A 27,532-nucleotide genomic window follows, 5' to 3' on the forward strand; every position below is an offset into this window, starting at 1 on the left:
GTGGGAGTGAAGTGGGCAGCTGTTTTACTGACGCATTAAGTACAAGTACATAACAACGCCCCTCCTTATTAAGGCAAACATCACAAGGCCAAAGCTGTTTAACAGAATAAGGAGCAGGACAAAGTGCAGTGCTGGAGAGTGAAAAGCAAACAGTCCACTTTTTTACTGTCAGCAGGAGTAGAGTGGAACGTGCTTGTAATCAACTCAGAAACATACAGGGAATTTTAACAACACAGTACACACACCATATGTCACAGATCAATATACAGATCCTATATAACATCCTGTGGTACGTAGGAGTTACATGGAGGGAGGGGGAGAGAGGGATTGTGCACACACACATACCGTACATATTTTATTAGTTATACATTTATTGGGATACAGCGCAAAATAAGCTGTTCAAGCCACGTGCTCCCCCCCTCCCCGATTTAATCCTAGCCCAACCACAGAACAATTTTACAATGACCAGTTAACCTACGTTGGGAGGAAACCTGTGGGATTACAGGAAGAACATGCAAACTCCTTACAGGCAGGGACGGGAATTGGACCCGGATTGCCTGTACTCTAAAGCGTTGTGCTAACCACTACGCTACCAAGCTGTCTTATATTTTTTGGAAATAAAGACTGAAAATATTGGAGACACTCTGTAGGAAAAGGAAATAGATTGAAGGATCCTTGATCTGAAACTTTAATTCTTTTCCTCTTTCCAAACTCAGTTTCTCTCCCTACAGATTCTGCCTGACCTGCTGAGTGTTCCCTGTGTTTCCTGCTTTCAATTAGATTTACAGTAGGTTTTGATTTTCAGTGAATGGGGCAGAAATTTGTCTTTAGTAACTGACACCCGAAATGGACATGGTAGCTCGAAGGGCCTGTTTTTCTTCTCAGTGACTAAACGCACGATGCTCACTGCTGCACATTTGATTCACCTGATTTCAGTGGAAGTGTATGTATGGGGGTGATCAAAGCCCTCCAGTGTGAATTCTCACACTGCCCTCCAGTGTGTCGTCAGAACTCTGTCTGCTAACAGGAATTGTATGGTGCCTGCTTCCAGTGGTATCAATTCTCCTGATTACCATGTGAGCATTCAAGCCACGGGCTGCAGCCTAACCAGGTTGTGCAAGGAGGCAAAGTCAATGTCAAGGTCATCTGCAGGGCTCTGAAACTTGGCCCAGGTCACTCCTGCCAGTGTTATGTAGAGAGTGTGGAGTCCCAGTTGCCAACGTGGATTTGAAAAGTAAAGATGGTGTAAATACAATGCATGGTCAAAGCATGCAATTATAGCTGCTGAGCTAAGGTGGATGGAGGGAAATCCTCATTGTGTTTCAAGTTCCTGGTGTCACCTTCTCTGAAGCTCTATCCTTGGGCCCAACATGTTGAAGCTATTACAAACAAGGCATGACAGTAGCTATATTTCATTAGGAGTTTGAGGAGGTTTCATTTATCACCAAGGACCCTAGCATCTTTGTACAGATGTACCATGGAGAGAGGTTGCATTGCCATCTGGTGTGGAGCGGCCACTGCACAGGGTCGTGGAAAAACCTGTAGAGGAATGCAAACTCATCCAGCTTCATCTCGTGCACTGGCCTTCCCAGCCTTGTAGGGAACATCTTTTAAGGGCAATGTCAATCATTAAGGACCTCCATCACCCAGGACGTGTCCTCTTCTCATTGCTACCATCAGAGAGGAGCTACAGGAGCCTGAAGACATGCACTCAATGTTTTAGGAATAGCCCCTGCGCCATCAGTTTCTGAATGGACAATGAACCAACCCCTGAACTAAATGATCAGTAATTTGGTCTGTTTTTGCACTACTTATTTAATTCAGTATGTGTATTTTTCATTTATATTTTTTAATGTATTGCACTGTACTGCTGCCGCAAAATGACAACGTAGGACAGTGATTGCGATGGGCAGCAGTCGCTATTTGATTGGAACAATTGTGGCTGCAATGTGTCTTCAGCGTCCTGACACTGGAATGTGGAATTTCCTCCCTGAACAACTTGTTTCACACTAAAATGCTTCTTGAAACTGACCAAGCTGTTCGTTTCGCTCCTTAATTGCCCCAGTCTTAAAAAGATGCAAAATGCTCTAATTTTTGAAAAAAAATGCAGATTCATTCAGCATCGTTCGAATTCCTTGAAAGCTTTGACGGGCAGTAGGCTGAAGTTTGGGGTTTAACTGGCACTGGAAGCAGTTCTGGGTGTAGATCTTGTTATTTCTTTTCAGAAAGGTCCGCAGTATGTTGCATTGCAGTGCTCGACTGGGAGCAGTATCCAGGGCCCTTCCCTAGGTAAAGCAGGACTGAGGGCAGATGTTCAGCAACAGACAAAGACAGTTGCTGCCAATATTTCTACCCTTAGGCCACACAAGCACTTTGCTGTGCCTTGGTCCTGTGAAATCTTGTAACAACACAGCAGCTGGAACAATCTCCTGCATTCCATTCCTCCCATTCACTGTCACAATACAGCCCCAAGCCCTTTTGGTTCTTTTTTTCAACAACCAATTAACATAGAAACCAACACAAACACAGGGGATCTTTGTCCAGACAGTACTTGAGAACTGGTTTGAACTTGGTTCTGGTCCAGAAAAAAAAGGGAATGAGTTGAGATAACCCCAGGAAGGTTGAGGATTACCTGCAGGAGGTGATCAAGTATTGTGCTGACTCATTTTTCTGTATCAATAATCATAGAGCGTTTCCCCTTCTTATCTACTGAATCAAGATGTTGCTGTCAAACATTGTCTCACTAGATGAGAGTCAACACTTCCATCTCTCCTAATGGCATTGGGCTCTTGTTCTTGTGTTCAAGCCAGTGGTTACGTTGCAATTGAGGTATCATGGTAGATTTCTATGTTCTAATCTAATTTGAGCATCAGTAAACAGATGATTAGTGAATGGCTGCAATAAAGCATTGATGGGCCCTTTTATGCTGTTGCTGGTGGAGGGGATGAGATGCATTAGGGAGACAATTCATCATTATTTTATGCTCCCCCTCCATGGGCATTCTCCATCTGAGGATGGATGTAAGGGGATTGGGTGGGGGTGGGGGTAGGGGGAGGCAGTTTGCAACATCGGCTCACCAGACTGATGACTGGTGGTGGAATAGGAGAGTTTAAACAGACCGGGCCTATCCATGAGTTAGGAGACTGCGTCGTACAACATTCCTGTACTCAAAAGGGTTAATGCAGGGAAAATGTTTCCCCTGGCTGGGGTGAGTGGAACCAGGACTGGGGCTGGGGTGGGGTGGGGATTCAGGAGTTAGACATTCGGCATTGAAAGGAGAAGAAATAGAGAAGTGAATCTTTGGAAATTCTCAGCTCGAGGGTTGCTGAGTACATCTGAGACAGGTCCCTAGATCTTGCGATGTAACTCACCAGTGGACACAAGACTAACATCAGAGCGTCACTGAGGTGTTGGTGCTGAAGTATGGGGACACCTTCTCTTCTGTTTCTTCTGCTCTCTGTCAGATTTGATGAGTGCACTGAAGAGTGGCTGTAACTGTGTAGATTCTGAATTGTCTCATTCCAGCCATTTTCAACAAAATGCATCATCTTTGCTTAAAATTCTAATTACATATCAAATTCTTACGTTCTGATATTAACCAACAAAATAACGTGTTGCTAAACCACTGACATTAGGAGTAGAAGTGACGTTTGTGACTCTGTTGAACAGTCCATCAGATTGGACAGTACCTGGATTCCCACCCCATCCACAAGAATATGAAGGGCCAAGAGCTATTTACAGACCTGTCTTAAGTGTTTTTCACTTTAGAAACTTGTTCTCTGATAACATCAACAGATCGTGCTGGTGCAGTACTTCAGCGACACTGAGGCCACAGTTTCTTTCCTCTTGCTGCAGGATATCAGACCGTGGAGGTGGGATTCCACACGACAACATCGACAAAGTGATGAACTATCACTTCACCACGGCCGAGGAGAACAGCCAGGACTGCAGGATGAACACTTTCTACGGTCACGTGGTGAACAGCGGCCCACAATCTGGGCCCATGCATGGGTAAGGATGGAGAGGGGAGTGCAGGATCTTGTGTGAGTAATGTGCTCCAGGGTGAAGCTTGTGGGGGGGGGGGGGGAAGAATCACTGGCAGGTTAATGGTGAGCTTTACAAATGTTGGGGGTCAGTGACAGCCGCTGCAGGTGATCTGGTATTCCCCGTCTCTGTAGGTGGAACCTAACGCACCCCAGATCGGTGTGGCCTCCCATCCACGTGCCTGTTAATCAATGCAGGGTACTGACCATGGTGAAATGATATTGGTATTACTTGCTCTCTCTCTCTGGTGGGAGAGTCATACAGTATGGGAACAGGCCATTCGGCCCAGCTGGTCTCTGCTGATCAAAACTAGTCCCTTTTGCCAGTGCTTGGGCCCATACCCCTCTAAGCCTTTCCTGTTCAAGTACCTTGTGAGTGACGTTCATAGATGCGAGATGGGAAACTTGGCCTTTGAAATCCGCAGCACCGTTTAAAGAACAGCAGTGGGATTCCCCAATTTATTCTTACTGTTATTTAGCTCCCAAAGATGGTGAATTGGTTATTACCGTTTATTGGAGCTCATTGTGACAACAGTCAAGTAGATTTTATGATTACGAAGAGTTTAAGTAGATGTAGAGAAGATGGTTCTACTTCTGGGGCGATGTGAATACTCAAGATACAAAGTCTCTTCTAAATTCTATGTATTCAGGAACATCTCTACTGTAGTTGAACTGTAGGACTTGCTGTTGTTAGGAGTACTTGTGCTTGAGGTGGAAATGCACTTAAAGGAAGTACGTGAAGGAGAAAGGAGAAAAAGGTTATGTTAGAAGAGGCCTACAGGGACCATAAATCCTGGCATATGTCAATAGTGTTGAACGATAACACAAAAAATGCTGCAGGAACTCAGCAGGTCAGGCAGCTTCTATGGAGGGGAAGAAACAAATAACATTTCCTCCAGCATTTTGTGCACATTGGTCTGGATTTCCAGCATCTTGTCTTTGTTTTGATCTGCATACTCATTATACCAGCTTTGTTAAATTACTGAGATTAGCACAAGTATATTTTTTAGTAATAGCAAGTAGATTACCACTGGACAAGTGTCTGTTGTTCATGGGGGCTAGGGGCATGGACTTCTTGTGGATACAATACTGCGAAAAGTCGTTGCCAGTATCTTCAAGGCGTCAGAGATGAGTGCTCAGCTTCACTGTGGATATGAGATTTTATTTAAGTTATGTCAACTAAAATATACAAGCTGTCTAGACCCTATATCCAACCACGAACCTGCCCTTGTTCCTGAGCCCAGTTGCTGTCAACCCTGACATCAGCTCGGGCCACACACTGACTGGTGATACTTTCACTGCTTGCCAGTTTAAAACATCAAGGCAAGCAGGATTCGGTGTCCACCAGAGGAGAGGCTGCTGGAGGAGCCGGTGGTGTTCACTGCCATTTCTGGTAAAAACACAGCTGACTATGTGTGTCGTACATTTATGGATAGTGAGTCAGTGGATAATGAGGACATCATGACATTCAAGGTGAGCTGAGATCGATGGATGTGGATTGAAATGTCAGTCAGTAAATTAGTCATTGCTGAGGGGCAGGAGGAGATATTGTTCCTAAGTACTACCACTTAAACAGAGCTTGCTGAATGACCAGTAACTCGGCTTGTAAAGGGGCCTTTATGTCATTATGGACTATTTTGAGGGGGAGGTGGGCAGCTGCAATGCTATTTCTTTGCTTCTGGAGTCAGGATTCTGAACAGGCTGCAGTAATAAAGATGCCGTTTTTGTCTAGGTTTGGATTTGGTCTGCCCACTTCTCGTGCTTACGCCGAGTACCTGGGAGGATCGCTCTCCATTCAGTCCATGCAAGGCATCGGAACAGATGTGTATTTGCGCCTAAAGCACATTGACGGGAGAGAAGAAAGCTTTCGCATTTAAACTGGTAGCTGGTTAGCCTAACATGAAGCGGATATTGTTAATGGGTGGCTGTACCGTAATCTTAGGTTCCAGATGAATCATGCCTGCTGTAATTGGGTTATAAATAGAAATATTTCTGGAAAAGTTTTGAATTACAAGACGTCACAATGAGAATCCATGTAGTTAACATCACTTGGACAGAAGAGAGTTTCAGACCTCTGATATTTTAAGAGAGTAACAGTGAACATTATTTATAGGAGTCACAGCTATTCAGTGTGAATGGTTTTGGAGTGGGTGGATTTTCATTGACTCAACTGGCAGCAGTGCCCTCTGCTGGTTCCTGCCTGCAATGAGACAAAATGGTTCATTGTTTCAAAACTGAAGACAAAGACCAAACTTTTACATATTTTATGGAGAATACTTACCACCTATGAAGAGATGTTGGTAATGGTTTCTGGATTTGAGAGACTGCCTACTATTTTTATAACTTAAGTCTCGGTTTGTGCTGCATTCCAGAAACTTGAAAGTTAATACATCTACGAGGAACTACAATTTTCATTCCAAATAATAATGAAAATGAAACTTACCAATGCAGAAAACTCTCAGCAGGTCAGGCAGCATCCATGAAGAGAAACAGAATGAACATCTCAGGTCAATGAGCTTTCATTAGAAGCATTTACTTGGTTTTAAATTGAATTTGCAATATTATTCAATGCTGTGTGCTTTTTACTTGAAATTACAGCACACATTAATGAGAAGCATAAGATCGAGTCATCTGAGAAGCGACTTTATACCAGTTAACTGTTCAAAGGAAATACCAATATGAAGTTAATTACAGCCCAACAGTGAACAGAGTCTTGAGGTGTATATTCACTTTTTAAACCTCAAACTACTGCATTAAGTTCCTATTTTAGTTGGGGTTTTCAGTTAAAGCGGCCTTATATCAGACAGTTATAGCTCACTTTGTTTTGTTGCAGCTCCTTTCACCTAGCTTATCAAGTTGTGAGCCCGGCTGTTTCAAGAGTTTCCAGAATTTGCTGCTTTGTTTTCTGATTCTGCACATTAGTAAGCACCCCTTTACAATACAAGGCCTTTAGCTGATGTGTTGGGAGCTTAAACATCATTGAAAGCCCTTTGACATATGGGTGTAACCACAGTCAGTGACATCTTGTGAATTCTCATCTATTCCTCTTTATTAAAGTGGGCAATAGTTCTGGTCAGTTTTACATTTGCTAAGGGGATAGTGAATGGAAACAATCTTAAGATAAAGAATGGAGATGATTTAGACATATTGTTTCTTCTGCAATGGAATACATTTTAAAGATCAGAATTGGAGTTTTGGTGAATAACCCTCTTTCCTTCTATAATTCATTTATGTAAAACATATATTGGATAATGTTTATTTTATTCTGAAGTCAAAACAGCAAATTCTTTGTTATTTTAAATAGTATTTAATGTTCAGAAAGCAATAGCTTACACACTAGACAGTTTCACAAAATATTTTAATAATTTGCTTTCAACACATTTTACTGTTTATGACTTTAGCAGAAGAAATTCATAGAAGAATTTAAGAATTCTTAAATTTAAGAGTTTAAGAGTGATATTCATTGCAGAGATTTATCTATGAGCAGCAGCTACCATTGCATCTGTGGTACTGAATATAGTGAATTAATTATCAGCGAATTGTCACTTCATCTGAAAACAAATCTATGGTGCTATAATATTGTGGCCTTGATGAATGTACCTTTTACTGGGTCAAAAAAGACAAATATCACAGGATATAGTTCATAAATAAAAATGAGGAAAATCCTTTCAAACTAGGTAAAGTCTAACAGTAAATTAATTAAAAGCACTATCCATTTGAATAGATTGATTTTAACAGTAAAGCCTGCAGGAGTTTAAGCTAACGGTTATCTAGTTTTCTGTCTGACATTGTTTTTTACATTACCAAACTGTATCCTTTCTCATCAAGTCCTGCTCATTTTTAACTATGACATTTCCTAAATCCTGTAAGTTTTGACCTCTGACATTCATTGTATCTGTTGGAACTTAAATGTGCTTGGATCATGGGATCTACATGTAATTGTGAATTAAATGTTGGTTTTAATAAAATTACATTTTTATCTTGCTTCTCTGGCTTTGTGTGGTTAAAAAGCAACCTTTTCAGTATCTCAAGCAACACACACAAAATGCTGGTGGAGCGCAGCAGGCCAGGTAGCATCTATAGGAAGAAGTAGTCGACATGTGTTGCTTGAATTTCCAGCATCTGCAGATTTCCTCATGCTTGCTTTTCAGTATCTCTATAGTAAAGACCTTACAGATCATTTATTATTTTTTGTTGTGTTTTAATATTGGAAATTCACTAGTACAATCCAAATATGGAGTGAAACGGCTATAAAAGATAATATGTATGTACTATAAGTGAATGTTAAGCCATTTACTGACAGGGAAGTCACTTGCTCATTTTTTGGTTGAGTTAGTTTTTAAAAAAAAAATCTAGTCTAAATTCAAAAATGTAAATGCTGGAACAATTAAATTAAAGACCATCTTCAGACTTCTGGCTTTAGCCCAACCTTGGGAGATTGGTGGGTAAAGGTGATCTGCTGATCCCTTATGCCTCTGCTCAGGTAGCATTTCCCACCTGACTTTATCTATTGTTATCAGGACAGCAATGGAGTAAGCAACTGTGCACTGGACAACACAGGGAACGAAAAAGCACCAATTCACTGGAAATTGGATCTCTCTCTTTCTCTGCATTTCTTCTAAGCTTACACTATGCAAAATCAATTTCAGCCAGTGAATCCTGCCGGCCAAGACAGCTGGCTGCCTGTGCACATCATGGCATCCAGCGTCAGACGTGCAGCCAGTGGAACCTCGGGAAAACAGAGTATAGGAGGTTAATGTTCATCTACTCATCTACAAAGGTAAGTTCCAAACTCTCCAAAATTAGAACAGGTGGAATAACTTTAAAGTAAAACTTTATTCAAGTATATTTGAGATTTCTGAAGTACAGCATGTTTTGTGCAGCTACAAATTCAAAATAAGAATCAGCTGTACAAGGATTAAGAACCAACCAGCAAAATGTTATTTACAAGTGGTATAATCCTATAAAACATCAACTGAGAATTACTCAAATCTTTACAAAATTCTGCATTTATTTTCTATTAACAAGGAGAACACCAGGAACAAAAATCATAACCTGAATTATTAGGCATCTTACACAAATTTGTGTAGCCTTGCTAAATATTTTGGTCACTAAATGTATATAACACATATACCCAACAATAAACTCAATACTTGGGAGCTGGAGTGTCCCTTCAGCAGTCGTCTACTTTTTGTTCCCGCTTGGATGATGCTGGGCTCTAAAATGGCCCATCTGACCAATATACCAGTCCAAACAGTGCTGCCAAAATATGTATGAACAACAAAAGAAAATAATCTCAATACCACCCCCCACAACAGTGATATTGTTAATATACATGGGTGATCGAGTAGGAATACTCACTCATTCTAGTCCATCATGGTTCATAGGAAAATATAAGGTAAGCAGGTTAATAGAGAAATCAATCATTTAACAAATCTAGTTGATAGCAGCCAATTTGGTTCAAATCCTGCAGACAGAAACTCTTTAACAGAGGACTAAATTTAAACAGAATTGCACAACACACAGGCTAAGATCGTAGTTGCCCTTGTGTATGTAACCAGCAGTCTGAGTTGTGACCTTTTTAAAATAGTCCACAGTATATTGTCAGAAGCAGGAATCCTAAGGAAAACTGTGGAAGGGTGCAAGTGAAAAAAGTGTGCACCTTGGGTCAGTCCATTAAATCGAAGGGATTATCTTGATATGGACATATATAAACAAACAGCTAATTTAAAATTCTAACCATGTTAAGAGACTTATGAGGAATTAGACCATGGAGATTCAGGTAAGCAATGTAATAACATTAAGTGGTTATTCTGCAAAACGTACAAAATATTTCAATATATGCTGCTAATAAATACTCCAGCCCGTTACATTTTAGAACTATCCTACACCCGTATAACAGGAGAGTGGCTGACAGTAGGAAGCCTCTCTTAGTACTTTTCTTGATACTATTTCGTTTTGATTGTTCTTCAGTGAAGTACTGCAAATATAGGAAAGCACAGGCAGGTGGGAAGCAAAGCAAGATGGAAGGGTAATACCGAAGGATATTGGCTTTAGTAGGAACAGTTAGGATGGTCCTTGTTTACTTGCTTCCAAGATTATTATGACTTGGCTTACAGGTTATTTATACAATTACTCCACATGCTATGTGACAACTCCAGGGAAACTGATAAAGACGTAATTAATTCTAGGCTGTTGCCATACTGATATCTTCCATTACCACCCTTGTTTTGCTTTATAATTATGCCAGCATCTTTAATAATTGCAATATTTTATTTAAAACAAAAATATTGAAAACAACATCCTGAAGGAAAGTGGCACAACATTAGATTAAAGCAGTCACCAATGTCCTTGACCTCCATGGGGAGGCGGAAGAAAGAGGTCAGAGGTAAACACCACATGAATGGAAGTTTGTAGATTCATAAGCAACACAATTTCCTCTGTTAAGCTGAAAGGCTTTGCTTGTGTATTGAACCAGCATGGCACAATAATTTAAAGTGTGCTGATAGTCTCACTAGTCATTAGACAGAGAATAATGTAATACCTGGAAGCAGCAGAAATAAGCACATACGTAGTAGACCCTGTGAGCAAGGCAAAGTAGTGGCCTGAGGTGCAATAGCAAACTTAGAACAGTATAATAGTTTCTCAGATCAGAGCTGTCAAAACAACTTGTGCCCTGAGAACAGGAATGCTTTTAGATAAACTTACTTATCTTGGAACTGTATTGGCATTCAAATCACTTTAACAGGCACCAATTTAGGATATCCACAAGACTGTTTACACTATTCCTCTGCTTACTTTATGTTAAGCACTGGTGTTAACCTGTCTATATTAAATGGTTAACATCCCTGCTAAAATAAGCAGAGAACTTTAGACCAATAGATCTGTCCACTAATATCAGCAGTCATATCTTTAGGTTTTGTAGCATACAAGCTGTAAATCATCATGGGTAATGATTTCAACGTTACAAAATACAAATAGTTCAAACTGATAAAGCATCCTTCGTAGGCCCACAGATATAGAAAAAATTGTAATTTGACATAATCATCCTTAAGTTTACCAACAATATTTAAAATAACTTTGATAAAACAGGACACTGTAGCTTGCATTTGCACACTTAACCCAAGTAACTTTTGAACATGACTGGGATCATTTGAAGTGCTTTTGGTTAAGTGCGTGAAATTTCTCCAAATTGATACTAATTGCCAGTCACAAATATTAGTGCCCAATAGACAAATAAATCAAATGTGGAAAAGTTATTAAATGGTCACAAGGGTCTAAATTATCACCAGTTAAGTTTGACATCTGGCAAAGGTGGCTTTGAGATAATTGAAAAGAAATTTGAAATGAAACTCATGGCAAGTTTCTGATCACAATGTCCATTTCTTAAAGGGAACTTTATGCACAAAAATCAGTAGTGGAAATTACCAAAATAAATTGATAACTAACCATGTGAATCAGTCACGTAAATACACACTCTTCTAAGTCACCTGCCCAGAGCTGATCATACACCATGGAATGAATGAATGGGCACTGGTATTGTGGGGTGGAAAGGGAAAAATGGGAATATCTTGGATGTCTGCCTGGCTTATCAACAACATTGTTAACTGCTTAATCTTTACCATGGGTAGGGACTCTGCTTCACTTTTACTCTTATGAATAATGACGAATAACAAGAATGTTCAAACAGTGACAACTTTGGAGTCTTTGGGGCAAAGATCTTCAGGTAGTTACAAAAGTGGGAATGAGATCTAATGAAATTGTTATTTCACTACTGCAGCCAATTTAAACTCTTCCTTACTATAAAAACACTGCAAGTTATCCAAGGTGTCTCCCTTTACAATACAGTTTCGTATGAAGACCTGATAAATTGTAGATTACTTCAAAGTGCCAAGACTAATCAACAAAGTAGACCAAAGAAAAGTAGTTAAAAGTGGAGTGCAGGTACAAATTCAGAGTATATATCAGTGATTCACTGGTTCTACCCTCATAGGAGTCACAGAAGTTGTACTAACACTACGTTAATAAACATTGATTGGGTTTATATCACACTTACATGAATTTGCATTCTAATGCTAATTTGAAGGTGTAAAAAATAACAGCACAGGGAAGAAACAACTAGGGAATTAGCTGACAAAACTGGTTATTGTTGAAGTGATATAGGCAAAGATAGTTTGGTGGAACATATGAGCGTTTGATTAGCTGGCACATTTGGAAATGGCACAAAGATAAAACCATTGGTGATAGGTTAAGATAAAAGATCTGGATATTCTAGAGCAGGGCATCCCAACCAGGGGTCGACAGACCCCTCGGTTAAGGGTAGCGGTTCATGGCATAAAAAAAGTTTGGGAAATCTTGCTCTAGAGACTAGGTTACTTAACTTGAGGAAGGGTACACAGCAGCAATCTTGCAAATCTGCAAGTGAAATGTTTGGCAGAAAAGAATTTAACACAACGCCCATGAACTTCACAGGTGTATAACCTGGTGATGTCTAATGGGGAGCTGTATGGCAGTAAAATGGCCACAATATAATCAAGTAATACTGGACAAAGTGACACAGGTACTGAAGGTAAACAATGCAGACATCACCACTAACAGCCAGGCATTCAACCGCTAATTTTAAAGGACCAAGTGATATCCAGAGGTAGAATCCTAGAATGACAGGTTTTTTTCTTTTAAAAAATACCTATTTGGGATTTTAAAACTAATCAAACTGCTTTGATTAATCAAAACTAATCAAACATCAAGATTCTCCCAGCTCAGGTGTTCCCAACCTGGGGTCCATGTACCCCTTGGTTAATGGTAAGGGTCCATGGCATAAAAAAGGTTGTCCTGGCCACAGAATGCAAGCCCAACAATAGTTGAATATCTGCAAAGCAAAATGAGAGTACAAGCTCACACTGCGTGTATATAAAACCCTTCAGTTTAGTTATGCACTCGTCCAGTGTGCGGAGATCAACTGCAGATATACAGTGCAACAGTGCAGTAGCTTCACCCTCCAACAGCTCATTTGATTTGACCTTTAGTTTATTAAGAAGCCCACCTCATAACAAATCACATTGGCAAGAGGCACTGGATCATTTTTAGGGTCCTTAAGGGAAAATCACGGAGCACCGAGATATATAAAGAATCAGTTCATACTGAAGTGCACAAATTAGGCTTCCACTACACAAATCACACGACAATACAAATTACCACTGGCTTCAGTTATCTCTCCAAGTTTACTGGTCAAATTTCACAATTTTCCCTACAGGCTGTGTTCAGTTAAATACTTTAAACTATTCACAAAGCAACTGACAGATTTCATTGTGAAGAGGTTGAAGAACTGAGTTAGCATTTTGGATGGATATATTTTTGCATGGCCATATTCATTTTGGCCAGCAGTAATCTGCTTTCATTTGAAGTGCAATATATTTGTGATTGAAAAAGAGAGCTAGTAATATTAGACTCATAGGAAGACATTGTGCGGTTGTCATTCCAAAAAAAAACGGTGTGAAATGCTGAAACAACAGGTAAACAGTGGCTTACAAGTAAATTAAACACTAGCAGTAAATTTGGGAATTTCTACATTTAGGCTCATGTTTCGGATTTCTGTTTTGTACTGGCAAAATAAATCAAATAACCCAGAGATTTGTGTTTACTGAATTAGGCAAAGCTCCTGTCTGGTTATCGGTCAATAGATGGAGTTGCTCCACTGGCCAAACAACAGAACAGTTGCTTCAGCTGAGACAAACCCCACAGCTGAGACTGATATCAAATCCAGTATTGCCTATATACTCCTCTCCAAACTAAGTAATTGCAATCAGTATATTGGGGGCGGGGGAGAGGATTACTGAATTATTCACAATTGCTTTTCATTTCATCTTCTGGAGAAAAGAAATACAGAATTTAAATAAAATACAGAAAATGGCAAAATTTAAAACACGTTTTGAAATAAATTCAAGCTTTTGATATGGATTTTTATTTTAAAGGAGAATTAATATTTATAACTCAAGTTAGCATATAAGAGGGACAAATTTCTCTCACCAGCAATTTTCTGGAATGCTTGTTTACTAATGCATCAACAATACATTAGGAAGGAAACAAGTGGGAAATTTAGAATAGTCAATCCTATATTGGATATTAAAGTTGCAGACAGGAAATTTCCAGAAGTACTAAGTAATTCTATTGAATGTAAAACATGCCATGAAAACTGTGCCAAGAAGTGCTATTGCACTATGGTCACTAACTTGTATGTTAAGACCCTTGCATCTTAAGTGTAAGAACAAATGTACCAATGCTTATTATACTTATAGATTGTATATACAGCATGATTTCATAGTACACACATGTAAATAGCACCATCTATTAAGCCCGGGTGCTACCAGGAACTCTGCTACTGTACAGTGCCATCTAAATCAAAAGACAGAGGTTGGTGGTCAGAATTGGAAGAAATGCCCATTTCAAAAAAAAAACACAAAACTCCTCTGTGAATAGTTGGGTACTGTTTGTATCAGGTGTTGTTACAGCATAAACAGTTGATTGTCTATCTCAGACATTCAAATATTTGTGTCGAACTTGACCTGCTGATCAATAAGGTTTAAGCCTGCACTGCATAGAATGGGGGAATCAAATTTCTTCAGAATATTATTCATTTACAGCTTTCTTATTCTGACCACTTTCTTTCCCTTTTCATCAAAGGTTTGCAGTTAGCTATACATTTATTACACATTTTTTACATTTATAATCCATTTCCAACACAATTGTCTGTACAAAGCAACAGGTGCCTTGACATAATGAAAGTATCTTTGACTGCCACTGTGTTGACTTGGTCCAAGTGCAAGTAGCATCTACTTTCCGAAAGGCAAATACGAGGAAAGTCAGTTCCTTCTCATGGAATTATTTTCTTTCGTTTAAGTGACATAGTCAGATCAGGTATTATCCGCAGCTAGAATACTGTGGCCAGTACTTGGAATTTTGCACTGCTAATACATCCAGTGGAGAAGAGAGACCAGAAGTGAGTCTGCGCTGCTTTTGAAGCCTGACATCAATAACTGAGTTTCTCAGATCTCCATCAATGATTCCGCCCACCCCCCCCCCCGCCACCACTGCACCCAACAGGACTGAATTAATGAATGAAACTCATGGATGGGTGCAAAGTATTGGCACGGATTTACTTGACAGAAAATCAAGCAAATAAAGAACAGCACCTCGAGAATCTTTGTTGTTAGGAAGGAGTCATTTTAAACTTAGTAAAACAGAATAAATGCAGCAAATTACTGGAGTTGTTTTGCAGTGGTTTGCACTAACACACAAAGCTCCACTAGAGCTGCAGGAACCTCAGAATTCAGGAATGGTGGCTTTTTGATTGCCAGACTGAGATTCGGGTTCTCCCGTCCATTATTATAAAACATATCGATATTAAGAAGTCATCTGATGGCATGGTGGGTCTGAGTTTCCAGCTTCCTGGTATCGATGCAGGAAGGTAACAGAAAAGTAGTAAAGAATTGAGATGTCTTAATGCTACAAATTATATTAATGATGCAGTTGGGACGATGCTAGAAGAGTCAAAAATCGGTGTAGGAGGGAACGACCGGAAAAATGTTGAGTTCGGCCGCTAGAGAAGGCTAGATCATCAGGGAACTGGGGTTTAGAGCCAGTTCTGTCAAGATGGACCCCCTCGTCCTCATGGTGAGAACACACTAATTCACCCATACATGTAGAAGTTTTACCTCTTTGTTAAATTGCTTTCCCCAGTGTACTTTCTATGGTAACAACTGAAAATACTCATAACATTTCCATTTTATTAATGTTTGGCAGCATACGCAAGGTAAAAATAATTTCTGCTGCTATTTACAGGCTGACGTTACAGATTCTACTTAAAATGTATTGTTGATGAACCTGCAATGTTTACAGTACAATGGAACAACTGTCCATCTTTTTACGGCAAGGGTGTGTTAGGGTGGGAATGGTTACTTATAACTAAACTCAATTACTATAAAATCCAGTGCCTTACCCAGCACACATTCTTTTTTAAGAAGATATTGCCAGTGCAAAAACAACATAAGACAATGAACCTGGTTAGAATTCACAATATTTCTGTTCCTTGGCTAGAACTGTAGTGATGGAATATAATAAGCTGGTACAATCGGACGCTCAAAAATCCTTGTTTATAGCTATTAGTCTAAATCTTAACATGCTTTTATTTTTTGTCACGTTTAATGGACAAAACAAAGATATTCCTTCAGAGTATTCATATTTACTAAATGTAATCACTGCACATTTCACATTTTTCCCCATTAAAGCACTATGTACTCACTTAATTAGGTAATTTGGGTTGCCATGAAGCATTTTAAAAACTACAATGTTATTGTAGATCACTATTAAAATACATCCCATAACATAATGTGGTAAAACATAAAACAATATAGCCATGAGGACTTTCATTTTGAAAGAACACCCTTTCAACACAAATTTGAAAAGGACTCAAATCTCATAACAACCAATGTAACCTAAATAAATGAGCTTGACTGTTTTGACCAAGGAATAGGAAGTCGCTGAGAAAAATCCATTGAAGGAATGAATCAAATGTATACAGGAATTATTTCACCAATGAGGTTTTTGTAAACTGACTGACCTCATTTCAGTATTAATGTGCTGATTCATGCACCACCTAGTCATCAAAATTTAGAAATGCAATGTGGAAAAACTGAACGTCTACTGAAACTGTACATTTCAGTAGAATAAAACAAACGTAATTAAAATGTACTGTATTAAAAGTACTGAGTATTATTTTGGACTGCAATCAAATTTAGACCAATGGGCCAGTTATTGTCTTTTCCAAAATTGAATTGCAGCCCATCTTTAAGCCCACGTGTTTTTATTTCCAAATAAGCATTAAATCAGAAATTTAATGTATACCTCCAAAAAGGTATACTGTATACTTTTAAATATTTTCTAAATCTACACTTTTTTATTTTTTGGGGGCAAGGGAAAGAAAGGAGGGAATTATTACCAGAGCGTAATGCTTAAAACCCTGTATTTGCAATATAAAAACATTTTTTCTCCAAAAATCATGCTTCATTTTCTAGGCCAAGATAATTACACCAGTAATTTTCCTCCAAAACTATACAGCTGTCACTGGATCACTGACTTTATCAGCAGTGAATGACGTGATTGCCATGACAACTCCAGACTGTCACAGCATGGTCCATCAGATACACAGAAAGCAATTAGCTAGAAGAGTGGAGGCAGTTCCCCAGTAGATTCTATTGTGCTGTCTCAGTCAGGACTTGGAGGAACATTCTGGCAAGGCTTATCGGCGTCCATGAGGCTACTTTGTCAATTGTAAACCGCTTCTCTTTAACAGTTTGTCTTCCACGAGTTCAAAGGGGGCGACACCTGCGAGCCCTTCCACAAGCTGTTGACAAGCCTGGGGAGAAATCAGTTTGCAATTCCGAAGGTCGATTCGGTTAAGGTTTGGGCAGTGTTGAAGCAGCAACAGGCACTGGTCTGTTATTCGATGGCAACCTGAAAGGAGCAGGTTAAAGGTGAAGTATTAACGACTGTTGACAAATACCATTAATAGCGAAAGTTTTTCAGCACATTAAAGCTGTTTCATTGTTCTTAGAGAGGAATATCCTTTGTTCTCCTGCTTAAATATCTTATTTGATCTCCGAATGCATCTCTGGTAGACTAATTAAAAAAAGAATGATCTGCTTGCATGTATTGGTCCAATTTCCCCATTTTCCAGGCTGACATCTTTTACCACTGTTTTTGAGGCACAGACCAACTTTATATACATTTTCATTCCATGATCATTATAAAACTGCCCAGAACGCATCCAAAATACTATTTTAAAAGCAAGGACCTCACCATGAGTACTGACAAACTAGAAATCTCAGTTTGGGCTTCTGTTAATAAACTACTCACTCATACCATTTGTGGTACTGCTATTCAAAGCTGCTTAGAGATGACACCCTGTGGTTATGGTCATCTGCCTCAGTCCGTTCAGCAGGTCACAGAAATTTACAGCGAGGAGTAGACTGCAAGGTACGTTATGTTTGTGATGATCTCGGTCTATAATCTAGTAGTGCTCTTCAAGTGCACATGCATACATGAGTAAGCTTTCTTCCTCTATATCATTTTTAGGTTAAGAAGTACCCCGCTATCATCTCAAATAATTCAATTGCCAGTCAAGTCCATACTGACAGTATATACTGATTAGCTTCTGCCCTCTCTAAACACAGATTTTGCTGTTATAACAGACCATTTCCTTGAATTTGCTTAGTCCCAGTGTAAAGTTGTCTGGTCTATAGTTACATGGTCTACCCCTTTTATTTTTTTTAAGCAGAATCAATTTGGCATCTTCTAGAGTCCTCCATTTTTGTATCCAAGGGATGTTGGAAAACAACAGTCTATAATTTCCTCTCCTGGCTCTTTTAACTGTGGCAATGTCACTGTGCAAATATTTTTATTTTGTTATTTTTATTACAGCAGCCAAGGAAGTGCTACATTTTATTTCACATTCACATCGGGCATTAGTGTTTACCTTAATATCTTATCACTTCAATAGATTTTGAAACACCCACACCATTAGTATATTAACATAGGTATCTAGATAGAAAGGCATGTTTGACTTATTAATTGGGGAACCTTTATAAGAATACACTGTGAATTATTGTATTGTAGCCTAATGATGAGAGAATTGTGTAAGAACAGCAATGACACCAGTAGCTATTTTGGCCTTATCCACCAGATCATACTCTTGCTTCCAGATATCTTAAGAAAATAAAAAAAATATTACCGAGATGTCACAGGTCTACCCTTTGGATCCTATATGTTTGAAGAAGTCAATCCCTTACATTAAACTACAAGGAATGCAAATACGACAGTCTTTATTCCGAGGGCACAGCCTCAGAATAGAGTAAGGGTTCCCAACCTGGGGTCCATGGACCACTTGGTTAATGGTAGGGATCCATGGCATTAAAAAAGCTTGGGAACCCTGAAAAAGAGGAACGTCGCTTTAGAGTGGAGATGACGAATCTCTTTAGTCAGAAGATGGTGAGTCTGTAGATTTCATTGTCACAAGTAGCTGTAGAGGCCAAGTCATTGGGTCTATTTAAGGTGAAGGTTGATGGGTTCTTGATTAGTCAGGGCATGAAAGCTTACAGGAAGGCAGCAGGACAATGGGGTTAAGAGGGAAATAGATCAGCCATGATGGAATGCCGGAGCAGGCTTGATGGGTCGAATGGCCTAATTCTGCTGCTATGCCTTATGGGTCTTTTACCTGAAAGGTTTATTTCAGTCAGTGTTTCTCGTGTGGAAGATCCAGCAGCTGTCAAGAGGGCAATGGATTGATCAGTCACGTGGTTACACTGACTCAGGTCCAACTTGTTCAGCATTGGCATGTAGCGTATCATCAAGGCCAACGAGCAGTCAGTAATATCCAAACCTGCTAAGTGAAATTCTGTCACATTGCAGAGTTTGCTCTGATTATGACCTACAGGAAACAAAACAATATCTTTCAAAAGGTGATGCCAAAACTAATTAGCAAGTACAACAAATGTACAAGAAAAACATTTTCAAAGACAAACGAGGATGCATGGAAGGTGTAAGAGAAAGGGAAGGAGGGGCACTCAATGGGGAGGGAGGATGGCATACAGAAGTAGCAACAGAGCATTAAAACAGCATGTTGTCTAATATTTTAATGCTCTTACAAAAAGTTGCCCAAGGAGAACTATTCTTGGGTGTAGTTCAATTGATTAACATGTCATGACACAAAAGGTTAATTCTGGACACCTAACTGACCCATACAACTCTCTATTGCCCATTCTTTTTTGCGCAAGTACTAAATGGATATTTACTCCAACAACATCAAACAATGCCTTGTGAAAATTTCACAAACAAATATGATAAAAAGAATACCTGATTAAAATAACCACATTAGGGTTAAATTTTGTAAATTTCTTCTAAGGTAGCATCGCATACGGTGGCCATGTTGCCAGCTCTGTTCCAAATCTACAGCATACTACAAATTTCTACGACCTTCTTAGCATTTTCTGTCCAAGTAGCTTATAGTCACACCAGATACAGCAGACTGACCCTTCTGAGCATCGGGAAGACAGCATTTACGCACTACGTGCTGCCTTTCCTACACTGGAAACCCCTGCTTGCACAATCCATGGGAGACTCATCCCTTACATTGCACTATCTTGGAAGAAGTGCCGGAAGTGAGGGAGAAGGGCCAGTGTCCTGGTGAGACCGAGACGGCGTGCAAGTTGGCCGCTGCTCCCTAGCATACTCCTAGCTAACGTTCAGTCCCTGGACAAGCTGTGTGAACTGACAGCCAGAATCTTCTACCAGAAGGAAACAAAGGAATGTAATGTTTTGTGCTTCATGGAGACCTGGTTGACGGAGGAGATACCGGATCATGCCATCAAGCCTCTGGGTTCTCCCTGTTCCAGGCAGACAGGTCAAAAAACCTCTCTGGGAAGAGTAGAGGGGGAGGGGTATGCTTCATGGTCAACAATGCTTGGTGCAACCCCCAGAATGTGCATGCACCTAAATCCTTTTGTTCCCCAGACCTGGAATACCTGGTGCTGTTGTGCAGACCCTACTGGCTGCCTATAGTGTTCACAGCTGTTATCATCACAGCAGTGTACATTCCGCCGCAGGCTGATACTGACCTGGCTCTCAAGGAACTGTATGAGACCATCAACACGCTGGAAACTGCAAACCCGGAGGCTGCCTTCATCATCGCCGGTGACTTTAAGCGAGCATCGTTGACGAAAGTTTTGTCAGCACATCCAGGTTAGCATTCATGGAGGGAACACACTTGACCACTGTTACACTCTCTTCCGCAACACTTACAAAGCTCTCCTTCACCCAGCTTTTGGAAAATCAGACCACTCTTCGATTCTGCTTTTGCCGACGTACAGGCAGAAGCTGAAACAAGAGGCAGCCAGAGTTAAAAATCGTCCACTGTTAGTCTGACCAATTGGCCTCCATGCTGCAGGACTGCTTCGATGACGTCGACTGGAATGTCTTCTGTGATGAAGGTGTCTCCGAGTTCATGGATGGAGTCTCACGTGCTTCATCTGGAAGTGCATCGACAATGTTGTCCCCAGAAGTCAAGAGTCCTCCCGAATCAGACACCCTGGATCAATAGTTCCATGCGAGCAGCACTTACTGCGTGACATAGAGCTTACATTGCCGGCAATCAGCTGGAGCTCAAGAAAAACAGCTACGATCTGCGCAAAGCTATCAAGGCTGCGAAACAACAATACAGGGACAAAATTGAGTCAAGATTCACAATGATTAGCACACGTGACTTGTGGCGAGGGCTGCATACCATTGGAGACTTCAAAGGCAAGTACAGTGGTGCTGCCAACATCGCGGCTCTCTCCCAGATGAGCTCAATCGCTTTTACGCTCAGTTCAATGTCGCTAACTCTGAGCCTCCAAAGAAAGCCACCACTACAACCTGCAACCTGGTCATCTCTGAGGCTGAGGTACGCAGATGTTTCTGACCAGTGGACAGTCGCAAGTCTACGGGACTGGACGGCATCCCAGGGTGAGTACTCAGGATGTGTGCAGCACAACTGGCAGGTGTGTTTGCTGACTTTTTTAATCTCTCCCTCTCCCAGTGTAGAGTGCCCTTCTGCTTCAAATTATCCACTATTGTCCCTGTACCAAAAAAGACCAAGGTAACATGCCTGAACGACTGGCATCCTGTTGCACTCACCTCAATAATAAGCAAATGCTTTGAGAGGCTGGTCAAGGATTATATCTGCAGCTTGCTACCACCCAAACTGGAGCCCCTACAATTCACCTACCGACACAACTGATAACAGATGACGCAATAGACCGTCTGCTCTACATATCGTCCTTACATATCTGGAGAAGATGGATGCCTATGTAAGAATGTTGTTCTTGGACTACAATTCAGCATTCAACACCATAATTCCATCCAGGCTGGACAAGAAGCTCAGAGACCTCGGCCTTGACCCTGCCTTGTGCAACTGGATCCTGGGCTTCCTGTCAGATTGCCAGCAGGTGGTAAGAGTGGGCTCCCTCACCTCCACCCCTCTGACCCTCAACACAGGAGCCCCTCAGGGCTGTGTACTAAGTTCCCTCCTTTACTTCCTGTATAGCCATGACTGTGTCGCCACCCAGAGCTCTAATCTGCTAATTAAATTTGCTGACAACACTACATTGATTGGCTTAATCTCAAGCAATAATGAGGTGGCCTACAGGGAAGAAGTCATCTCTCTGACACAGTGCTGTCACGAAAACAATCTCTCCCTCTATGTCGCAAACACAAAGGAGTTGGTTGAGGATTATAGGAGGAATGGTGACGGGCTAACCCCTATTGACATCAATAGATCTGGGGTTGAGAGGGTAAACAGCTTTAAGTTCCGCGGCATCCACATCATCGAGGACCTCACGTGGTCCGTACACACCAGCTGGGTGGGTGAAAAAGGCATAAAAGTGCCTCTTTCACCTTAGATGGTTGAGGAAGTTTGGTATAGGCCCCCAAATCCTAAGAACTTTTTACAGGGGCATAATTGAGAGCATCCTGACTGGCTGTATCACTGCCTGGTATGGGAACTGTATCTCCCTCAATCACAGGATTCTGCAGAGAGTGGTGCGAACAGTCCAGCGCATCTGTAGTTGTGAACTTCCCATGATTCAGGACATTTACAAAGACAGGTGTGTAAAAAGGGCCCAAAGGATCACTGGGGACCTGAGTCACCCCAACCACAATCTATTCCAGCTGCTACCATCCGGAAAACAATACCACAGCATAAAAGCCAGCTCTGGGACAGCTTCTTCCACCAGGCCATCAGACTGATTTAACTCATGCTGACTTGAGTGTATTTCTATGTTACATTAATTGTCCTATTTATTATAAATTACTATGATTGCACAATGCACGTTTAGACAAAGACATAATGTAAAGATTTTTACTCATGTATGTGAAGGATGTAAGTAGTAAAGTCAATTCAATTCAATCCCATTGAAGCATCATGCAACAAATATCAGTATGGATCCCATTACATTAGAGGTCACAATTTTTGACCATAAGCTTTCTTGTTACCATTCTATACATCTCTCAACATTGATATTTGTTGGTTTAAAAAAAAGCATATTTTGACCATTCTCATCATTACTTCCACATTCAATGCAGTTTCATTTCTTTCCTTTAAAATTTGCACTGCTAAATGTACGAGGCCAAAAGTAATTTTAAAAAAAAGAGAAAACATGCAGATGCTAGAAATCTAGAGCAGCACACACAAAATGCTGGAGGAACTCAGGTCAGGCAGCATCTATGCAGAGGAATAAACAAGCTGAGACCTTCATTCAAAAGTCAATGGTGGATTCAGAGAGAACAAACAGAAAACAAAACAGGATAATACTTTGCTTCATTTGTATCTAATACATTTTCCAGTCACATTAAATGAATGCCCCAAATGTCAGATCAGTACAATCCAATCCTTCAACTTTACACGATTGTAATCCTTTCACCTTCCTGAAATATCGAGTTAATGGAATGTCTAATTCTGAGCATGTAGTTCCCAATTTGAATCATATTTACTTTCTTTCAGAATGAAGTTAACTTATTTCTCTAGCTAGAGATAAACCCAAGTTGTTCTGGAGAAAACAGGTGGAAAGCATGGAAGAGAATTTTTAAAAATGAGTTAATTGTGTTGCATTTGCTAGAAAAGAGTTACTAAAACTCAATTTAGTGCTAAACAAATTGATTACAGAATACTGAAGGACCTGGACTGCAAAATTCACAGGCAACTTTTCTGCAGAATCAGGCAGCCTCAGCTATCCAGAGGTAATGAAAACTATGTTTATTGCCAGCAAGTTGAAGTGATAATTGTCATACCAGGCAAATTTTAAGAAAGTTTTGTATAGATAGAGGCTGTGTGTTTACCAACTCTTTCAACTGACCTACTCTGCAATCTGTAGGTGGTGACAGCAACTCCTTCATCTGTGAGTCTTTGAGATCCTCCACCCAACGAAGATCAAGCATGTGTAGAAGAGGACAACTTGAAGTACAAAGTGCAGAGATTGCACTCCAAATGCATCCTGCTAGTGCCAGAATTTTCAAATCTGTTAGAAAAAAATAACATTTAACATGACTTTATTTAAAGAAAACAGGAAATAAACAACCTGATCATTACCAAGGACATTTTCAGAGGTAACAAACTTTCAAAGGGATAATATATATAGTGACCACTCAAAGATGTACAGTATTATTCACACACCAAAACAACATAGATACAAATAATATGGTCCTGAGTTGGGAGCTGACTGAAATAAATTGTTTTTCATTCTGTGTTACAGGTAAAAGCACAGAGAGATCATTTTCATTTACTGGTAAAAATTCTGAAGCACACTATATCTAAATGGATATTTACCTTAAAAGTCAATTGAATTTTATTTTTGATAACAATTTAATATCTTTCATTATAGTAATGACACAGAGTTGAGTAGTGTCCATATCCACTAAAGTAAGGCATTGAACAATAAAATTAAGTTTCATGATGTAACTGAACAGATGGTAACAATTATGATACAATTGATATTTGACAGTACTGTTGCTATTTTGTACTGTCAGCAAAAATGAAAACTGGGAAGTTGTGTTTATAGTGTTGCTGCAGCACTAGTCATTCACAAACTATATCAATGATTTGAACAAGGAGATAAAATGTAATATATCCAGTTTGCTGATGATACAAAGCTTTGGGACAGTGTGGGCTGCAGAGAAACTTTAGTTGGGGTTTGGATAGAGGGATATAGTAGAATAAGTGAAAGGCAAGGATGAGACAGATGGAATATAATATGGAAAATGTGAAGTCATCTGGTTTGGCAAAAATACTCTGTAATTTTTCTCCCCCAGTGGTCACATATTTAAGGATATGTGCTTGTTATTAAAGGAACCGAGATGTTCTTGTACATGGATTACCAAAAGTTAATAAGCAGGTTCAGCAAACAATTAGGGAAATATTTTGGAACATTACACATAGGTTTAGACTATGCAAGGAAGGATTTATAGTACTTTGCAAAAGTCTAGGGTGCTTAAGACTTTTGCACAGTACTGTATTTGTCAATGTGGAGCAGAGAGCTGGTTTGTAAATCTAGTGGGAGCAATGATGTTGGGAATGGCAAGGGTGGAACACTGCAGGAGGGATTTTGGACTGGTGGCAGAGAAGGAGTGCTGGTGAATGGGGGTGGAGGTGAGGGTGGGGTTGCCACAGGTACAGACACACCCTACCCTGAGACACCAGGCAAGATCATTTGATTACAACCAATTGGTTCCCCATCCTTCCCCTCTCCCTTCCCCTTTTCCCCAACCATGATTCCCCTCGCCCTGCCCCCTTCCCACTCTCAGTCCAAAATAGAGGCTCATATCAAAATCAGATTTATCACATCATGAAATTCATTTTTTTTGTAGTAGTACAGTGCAATACATAAAATTACTACAGTACTGTACAGAAGTCTTAGGCACCCTGGCTATAAATGTACATCTAAGACTTTTGCAGAGTACTGCAAAGGTTCAGAAGATTAATTTCTGGAATGGAGGGTTTGACATACAAGGAAGATTAGACGGGCCATATCTGTCCCCAACAAAGTTTGCAAGAATGAAAGGTAATCTTATTGAAACATACAAAACACTCAAGGAACTTTAAAGTAGATGTGGATTTGATGGTTCTCATTATCTTTAAAATAAGGAATTGGCCTTTCTGTACAGAAATGAAAAACCTCTTCACCTAGAAATTCTTCGGAATGATACCCAAGAGAGAGCTGTAGAAGATCAGTTGCCAATACAATCAGGACAAAAATAGATAATTATTTTGTAATTAAGGAACTCAAGAGACATGGCGTTAGTGTGGAAGAGTGGCATCAGCATAAAAAGAATAGCCGTGTTATTACTGAATGGTGCAGCAAGCATCTAGCTCTCTTTCCTTAATGTAATTTCTGCATTCTCAAATCCTATATTTGCAGGAAAATAAAATGAATTCAATGTATCAAGGAATAAACTGTTAAACACTACTAGCTCATCTGTGATCAAGTGCTATTGTACTCAAGAGTTTAGTGTGCTTTCTTCAGTACCGTAGTTTCAGTTTTACAATACATGAAACAGGATTAGTTACAATTCAGCAGTCAAACCTAACAAGAGTATTGACACCCAATATCCTGCATATTAGGCAGCACAGGTTCAGAACCTGATACTAACTAAACCAGCGGTCCCCAACCACTGGGCCGCGGACCCCGGTACCGGGCCTCAAAGCATGCGCTACCAGGCCACGAGGAAACACTATGAGTCAGCTGAACCTTTGCCTCATTCACTGTCACGCACACTGTTGAACTTGAACGCATGCGCGGTCATTATGCACACGAGGTCATTACCCGTGCGTCATCCATGTCAGCGCAGGAAGAAGATCAACTCCTCGAGCTTGCAAATGACGGCGGGCTGAAAAATATGTTTGACATAACATCCCTGCCGGCATTCTGGATCAAAGTCAAAGCTAAATATCCTGAGATAGCCACGGAAGCACTGAAAACATGGCTTCCATTTCCAACATATTTCTGCAATGAATGCATCGAAAACTAAATTGCAGAATAGATTGGACATAAGGAACCCCCTTCGAGTATCGCTGTCTCCCATCACTGTCTTGTTGCAGGGAAACGAGCCCAGGGCTCCCACTGATTCAGCGATATTGGTGTGTTGCAGTGATTTTATATGTTCATATAGGGAAATATGTGCTGTGTGTTTAATATCCAAACGTTACTTAAAATGTTATGTGCTATTGACTTATATAACCATATAACAATTACAGCATGGAAATGGGCCATCTCTGCCCTTCTAGTCCGTGCTAAATGCTACTCTCACCTAGTGCCACCGACCTGCACTCGCCCATAACCCTCCATTCCTTTCCTGTCCATATACCTATCCAATTTTTTGTTAAATGATAATATCGAACCTGCCTCTGCCACTTCTACTGGAAGTTCGTTCAACACTTACTTCAAGCTCCCCTGTCCTCCCCTGATAATTGACTTATCACTATATTCATGCGAGGAAAATATGCGCTGTGTGTTTAATATTAAATTTGTTAGATAAACCCTTTTAGAAACGAAATTGAGTGTATTAGCCATTTATCACCTATATTCCGGTCGTGATTAACACCCCCCGCCCCGAACAGAATCGCTAAAACCGATTTGTAGAAAAAAATCGGCACGTACACACATGCGCACTGGTGCCCGCACAAGGCTTCATGGTCATTGTAGTCTTTCTCGGGGTAAACCCAACGTTTTGACTGCTACTCTTGTCCGTTGGCAACCGGATCCCCCCCCCCCCCCGGGTCGGCCGGTCCACAAGAATGTTGTGAATAATAAACAAGTCCGCAATGCAAAAAAGGTTGGGGACCCCTGAACTAAACTGTGTGCGTGTGTGAAGATAGTGTTCTCAACCCTAGCAGGCAAAACAATCCATTT

At 40.3% G+C, this 27,532-nt stretch overlaps 2 protein-coding genes across 5 annotated transcripts in view; one reads left to right on the top strand and one right to left on the bottom strand.

Moving 5' to 3' along the window:
• The window catches only part of bckdk (branched chain ketoacid dehydrogenase kinase), a 73,931-nt gene extending 65,904 nt beyond the window's left edge, over positions 1–8,027 (top strand). Inside the window, exons 10-11 of the mRNA XM_063031391.1 lie at positions 3,856–4,011; positions 5,776–8,027. Coding sequence (XP_062887461.1) covers positions 3,856–4,011; positions 5,776–5,920 — 301 coding nt within the window. The 3' untranslated portion in view covers positions 5,921–8,027. The remainder of the gene's footprint in view (positions 1–3,855; positions 4,012–5,775) is intronic.
• A 2,270-nt stretch (positions 8,028–10,297) lies between these two features.
• Positions 10,298–27,532, bottom strand: part of LOC134336844 (lysine-specific demethylase 2B-like) — a 234,861-nt gene continuing 217,626 nt past the window's right edge. For all 4 annotated transcript variants that reach the window (XM_063031412.1, XM_063031411.1, XM_063031410.1 and 1 more), the window contains 3 exons: positions 23,984–24,145; positions 19,312–19,524; positions 10,298–17,552 (listed from right to left, as the gene is read on the bottom strand). In XM_063031412.1, the coding sequence (XP_062887482.1) occupies positions 17,356–17,552; positions 19,312–19,524; positions 23,984–24,145 (572 nt within the window). In that variant the 3' untranslated portion in view covers positions 10,298–17,355. The remainder of the gene's footprint in view (positions 17,553–19,311; positions 19,525–23,983; positions 24,146–27,532) is intronic.

The sequence above is a fragment of the Mobula hypostoma genome, chromosome 23, assembly GCF_963921235.1.
Source record: "Mobula hypostoma chromosome 23, sMobHyp1.1, whole genome shotgun sequence".
NCBI lineage: Eukaryota > Metazoa > Chordata > Chondrichthyes > Myliobatiformes > Myliobatidae > Mobula > Mobula hypostoma.